The sequence below is a fragment of the Sprattus sprattus genome (assembly GCF_963457725.1).
Source record: "Sprattus sprattus genome assembly, chromosome: 12".
NCBI lineage: Eukaryota > Metazoa > Chordata > Actinopteri > Clupeiformes > Clupeidae > Sprattus > Sprattus sprattus.
In genome coordinates this window covers 18,351,915-18,357,472 of record NC_137910.1, presented here as the reverse complement: position 1 = coordinate 18,357,472, position 5,558 = coordinate 18,351,915, and the positions used below count along the sequence as shown (strand labels likewise).

Below are 5,558 nucleotides of genomic sequence, written 5' to 3'. Positions count from 1 at the left end.
TACAGGGATAATGGAAGTTAGAGAGAGAGAGAGAGAGAGAGAAAAAAAAAAACTTGAGGGTATTTAAATTCTCTGTACAGGAAACTAGGTTAAAAAAAGTGTCGGTTTTCACAGACCTATTTTCCAAAGTTCTCAATTGCTGTGAGATTAGAGGACAGAGTGTGTGTGCTTGCACGCATGCATGTGTGTGTGTGTGTGTGTGTGATGGGGGAGTTGGCCAGTTTTACACAGGAGAAGCACCTCACTACACTTCTCCCTCCCTCTACTTTTTTCTTCCTCCGTCTCTCTCTCTACCCCTGGTTTTTAGTCTTTTCTTTTGAGGGGAGAGAAAGAGAAACAAAGTTGTATGGTAGAGAGGCTGGTGGCAAGAGTGTAGAGAAGCAGCATATGGCACTAAGAGGTGCACAGCTGGAGGTAGCATTTCCATCTGAACATGATGTCAGAGCAGCTGACAGACTGCCATCCTCCCCCCAACCCCCCCAGTCTTTTATTCTAACGCACAGACTGGCAGTGTGTGTGTGTGTGTGTGTGTGTGTGTGTGTGTAGAGCCGCGTGCAGGAGGAGCCATCTCATTCCTCTCCAACATCTCCTCCACTTTGCATCTGTCCCTCACAGTTTGAGTTTTTTTTCTTCTCTCTCTCTCCTCCTCCTCCTCCTCCTGATCTCTCTCTCCCTCCCTCTCTCTCTCTCTCTCCCTCCCTCTATCGCTCCCTCTCTCAGCTCCCTCTCTCATTGCAAAGGAGTTGCCTACAGCCTACTTCACTATCACAGTGGACTGAAGCGAGTTCATGTATACTGCAGGTACGCTGCGTGTGTAGGCTGTGTGTGTATGAGTGTGTGTGTGTGTCTGTGTGTAGCTGTTTTACGATGAGCTCCGTGAGTACAGGGGCTTGTTTGTTATTGGGGAACGGGAGTATCCAGGAGCTGCTCTGGGGTTCTTGTGTTGCAGCGGGTGGGACCGTGTCTGGATGGGGAGCACTGGGACTTTGTTGACGGACGGAGAAGCAGTTGTTGTGGCGAGTGAATTGTTGGTGGGGAGTAGCCGGTCTGAGAGGCACGAGGGGGAAGTCAGGAGAAGGCATCCTGGAGAGCTTTTGACAAATGCCTTTTTGTTCGGTTTTTCTTTGGCTGTGAGCAGCAGTTAGTAGTGGTGGAAGTTGTCAGTCGCGTCTGGATGGTTTGGACTGAGGTAGGAAGCTGTTTGTATGTGGACTGTCATGTGCCTGTGTTTCTCTGGGTATCCTTTTTATGGTGTTCTTTGAATATGTTCCCTTATTTAGTATGAATGCTTTAAAAAAAACTAAAACTAAAATTAAACACTTCTGATTTTTTTTTTCATTGATTGCAATTAGCAGAATTATTTTGACATTATTAAGGATGAATACAGAATTGAATACAGAGGGCATTCAAAAATATATAGCCTATTCTACAAGTGCCTTTAAGTAGTTAGGAATGAAAAAAAATCCTAAATGTTTTCAACAACTGTATAAAGAAGAAAAAAAACAAGTAAAAACCAAAAAAAAAAAAAAAAACCTTGAAAGCCCTTTTCGACATTCTTAGGAACTTCTGTCTTTTCTCCTTTGCGTCGTTTTCTTTCCTGTTGGTGACTAATTTAGAACTTGCAGATTTGAGCTGCCTGAATTGGCTAGACAGCTGTAATCGCACTCCTCCTAGTCTTAATCTCTTTATCTGGGCAGCAGCTGCCATATGGCCCTAGTCAGCTGGATCAGATGTTTGTAAGCTTCCTTCTCCGGCCCTCCCCTCTCAGGCAGGCAGGCAAGGCAGCCTCCTAATTTGATCGCGGCTACCTTGCGAGCCGAACGGCCGGCTGCTTTATTTTTAGCCATCTTAAGGATTAGGATTGATGTAGACTACAGGGCACTTAAAGTGATTGTATAGTAAATCTGCTGTGGTGGGGTGGTGGTGGTTGCGCTGGTGGTGGTGACAGTGATGTGGTGTGAAGAGTGTGTGTCCGTCTTTGGGGCTGGGCTGGGGTTGGGGGAGAATGGGGTTGAATGTGTGTGTATTGGTTGATGGGGGGGTGGATGTTGAATTTCTGGAAAGACTTGAGTAGAGTAGCTGGCTGGAGAGGGGAGTAGACTTGAGGGGAGAGGAGGGATGGGGTTTGGGGGGGGTATGGGTTGCTGGACATCCCACCCCCCTCTTCCCCCCGTAAACCCCCTCATTAAGGAAAATCTGAACTGTGGTGATGGGGGTCGTGTGTGTGTGTGTGTGTGTGTTTGGGGGGCAGGGGAGTGGATTGTAGAGGCGGGTTTGTCTCAGTCATATTGAAAGGAGGAGATTGAAAAGAGTTCATTTATGTGCAGCAGTAAATATCAGAAAGGCGCTTTATATTTTCTCAGGCCAGCCGGGGCACTTTTCTCTTGTGTAACAGGTGGGAATGGTTTTATTTCAGTCTGAATTGTAAGGCTGGATTGTAAACAATTGTAAATCCACAAATTAAGTAAATAAAATATATTTAAAAAGAAAAAAAAATACAACAAAATAGATATTGGAATTTGCTTTTGGAATTTGCCGTTGGAATTTGCCGTTGGACATGAAAATGCAACATTCCCGCGAACATGTGCTGGAGATGTGTGAGTGTGATGTTTTGCTGGCCGTGCGACACATGATGTTCACCTTAAAGATCAGGGTGGCCTGGCGGCGTTAATCTGCGGGCTGAACTCCAGCGCCGGGACAGCCACGTACGCGTCGTGTGGGCTGTTTGTGTGCCTGAAAGCCTGTTACCTAAACGCAGTGCCGCACAACACCGCGCCGACTTGCACCGCCCCACGCCTAAAACACGGCTGGTAAAAATAACCAGTGCGAGTCAGGAGAGAGCTTGATTGTGTGACTGTGTGTGTGTGTGTGTGTGTGTGTGTGTGTGTGTATGTGCTTATGTACACATAGACATCTGTATTGGTGGAGGAGTGTAAACCGTGTACACACACACATGCGTGCGCACACCCATATATATATGTAGGTTGAGGTTATTTAATTTTGCTTTGGAAAAAAAACACCCCTGATAAATGTACGTAAAACTGAACCATTAATACTCAAAAGTGTCGGCGCTAAGAAGTATATATGAAAATATTCACGTTCTCTTTGAGGTTGGAGTATTTCTGTGCTGTCAGCCAGTCCCAGAGGTGCGGAGGGGAAAAAAGGAGAGGATGTTTAACAAGTGTGTGTGTGTGTGTGTGTGTGTGTGTGTGCGCCCAAGAGAATGGGTTAGAGAGAGACATTTTTTACACTGTTGAAAACCAAACAACACATGTATTTATTTCTGCTTTGTCTTTTTTGTTCTCTCACTCTCACTCCTTCTCTTCTCCTCTTCGGGTCTTGCAAGTTTCTTCTTCCTTCTTGCCCTTTCTCTCACCATCGGAATCTTCCTCTTTCTCTCCCAGTCTCTCTCTCGTCCCCCACTCTCTCATCTCACCTCATCTCACTTCTTCTCCCCCTGACGAGACCCTCTCTAACATGTGTGTGTGTGTTGTGTTTGTGTGTTGCTCAGCAGGTTATGAAGACAGCATGGAGTTCCCTGACCATAGCAGGCATCTCCTCCAGTGTCTGAGAGAGCAGCGGCACCAGGGCTTCCTGTGCGACTCCACCGTCCTGGTGGGCGAGGTCCAGTTCCGGGCGCACCGCGCAGTGCTGGCCTCCTGCAGCATGTACTTCCACCTCTTCTACAAGGACCAGATGGACAAGCGCGACGTGGTGCACCTCAACAGCGACATCGTCACGGCGCCCGCCTTCGCCCTGCTGCTGGAGTTCATGTACGAGGGCAAGCTGCACTTCAAGACGCTGCCCGCGGAGGACGTGCTCGCCGCCGCCAGCTACCTGCACATGTACGACATCGTCAAGGTGTGCAAGAAGCGGCTCAAGAAGAAGGCCACGACCGAGGCGGACAGCACTAAGCGCGAGGACGACGCCGCGTCCAGCTGCTCCGACAAGGTGGAGAGCTTCTCCGAGGGGGGCAGCACGGGCCGACCGGCCACCGCTGACCTGCTGGCCAGCGACGACGACGAGACGGCGGACGTGAAGCGCAACGGGTTGCAGGACGCCGGAGGCATGTGGATGCGACTGGCGTCCTCGGAGCGCGCGGGCACCCCTGCCACCGCCAGCAGCCCCGGGGCGGGCGAGGGCGCGACGCGGCCCGACAGCAGGAAGTCGCCGAGAGGCAGCCCCTGCAGCTCCACGGGCTCGCTGTCCCGGAGGTCAGCCGCCTCGCGCAGGGTGTCGTCAGACGCGGACTGCGTGCTGGACCTGTCGGTGAAGTCGGGTCTGGGCGGTGGCCCGGGAGAGGCAGTGTCCAGCTTACCCTTTCTGTTAGGGGGGGGCGTGGGCACGCCGGACAGCCTGGCGCAGGCGGGGCTGGTGCAGGTGAAACTGGAGAAGGACACGGGCTCAGACGATGAGGACATGGCGACCGCCGACTACGACATGGAGCAGAGCGGCACCATCGTGGGGAAGGAGCGCAGGTCGCCCCCCTCGCTCCTGCTCTCGGGAGCCAACAGCAACCCCAATCACGGCACGGTGGGCGGGGTCCTGTCGGCGGCCCAGCGGCGCTTCGGGCTGGAGGCGCACCTTTCTGCGCTGCGCGAGGCCGCGTTACCCAGCGACATGGAGCGAGACGAGAAGCCTGATGACGAGGACATGCTGGGGGTCGGAAACGCTGCTGAGCGTGCTCAGGCCGACGCTCTCCTCCCCTACGTCTCCAACATGCTGGGCGGTCCCCACCCCCAGATCTTCATGTGTCCCCTCTGCAACAAGGTCTTCCCCAGCCCCCACATCCTGCAGATCCACCTCAGCACGCACTTCCGCGAGCAGGAGGGTGTGCGCGCCAAGCCGGCCAGCGACGTCAACGTGCCCACCTGCTCCATCTGTGGCAAGACCTTCTCGTGCATGTACACGCTGAAGCGGCACGAGCGCACGCACTCCGGCGAGAAGCCCTACACCTGCACCACCTGCGGCAAGAGCTTCCAGTACTCGCACAACCTGAGCCGCCACGCCGTGGTGCACACTCGCGAGAAGCCGCACGCGTGCAAGTGGTGCGAGCGCCGCTTCACGCAGTCCGGGGACCTCTACCGCCACATCCGCAAGTTCCACTGCGAACTGGTCAACTCGCTCTCGGTCAAGAGCGAAGCGCTCAACCTGCCTAACGTCAGGGACTGGGCGCTGGAAGACAGCTCGCAAGAACTGTGGAAATGAACAACAAAAACAACAACAACAACAACAACATAAATATACACATGTGTGTAAAAACAGAAATGAACAGAACTGCTTTTTAATTTATAAAAGCTAAAACATTTGAAATGGCATTTGTTCTGAAGAAAGGTAAGGGGATGTAGAAGTCTGGGGTAGGAGGTAGGGTGGGAAGGAAGAGGGGAGGGAGGGGGGGTGGGATCTGAGTCAGTCATGTTTCTTTTGTGTTCATTGCAAAACTCTCGTTGAATTGCACTTTAATAACACATGAAATGTTACTACTGATTATTTCTTTTTTTATTTTTGTTTCTCTTGTTTTGTACAAAACACATGGGCAGTTGCCGGTTACATGTTGA

At 51.7% G+C, this 5,558-nt stretch overlaps 1 protein-coding gene across 1 annotated transcript; it reads left to right on the top strand.

Annotated features, from left to right (window-relative positions):
• Positions 1-387: 387 nt before the first annotated feature.
• Positions 388-5,311, top strand: zbtb18 (zinc finger and BTB domain containing 18; the record flags this gene model as incomplete). The annotated part of the gene is given in 6 exon segments (XM_080849351.1): positions 388-495; positions 497-553; positions 556-672; positions 675-776; positions 780-801; positions 3,515-5,311. Coding segments are annotated over 6 exon segments (2,100 nt in total). The 3' UTR covers positions 5,209-5,311.
• Between the last annotated feature and the right edge of the window lie 247 nt (positions 5,312-5,558).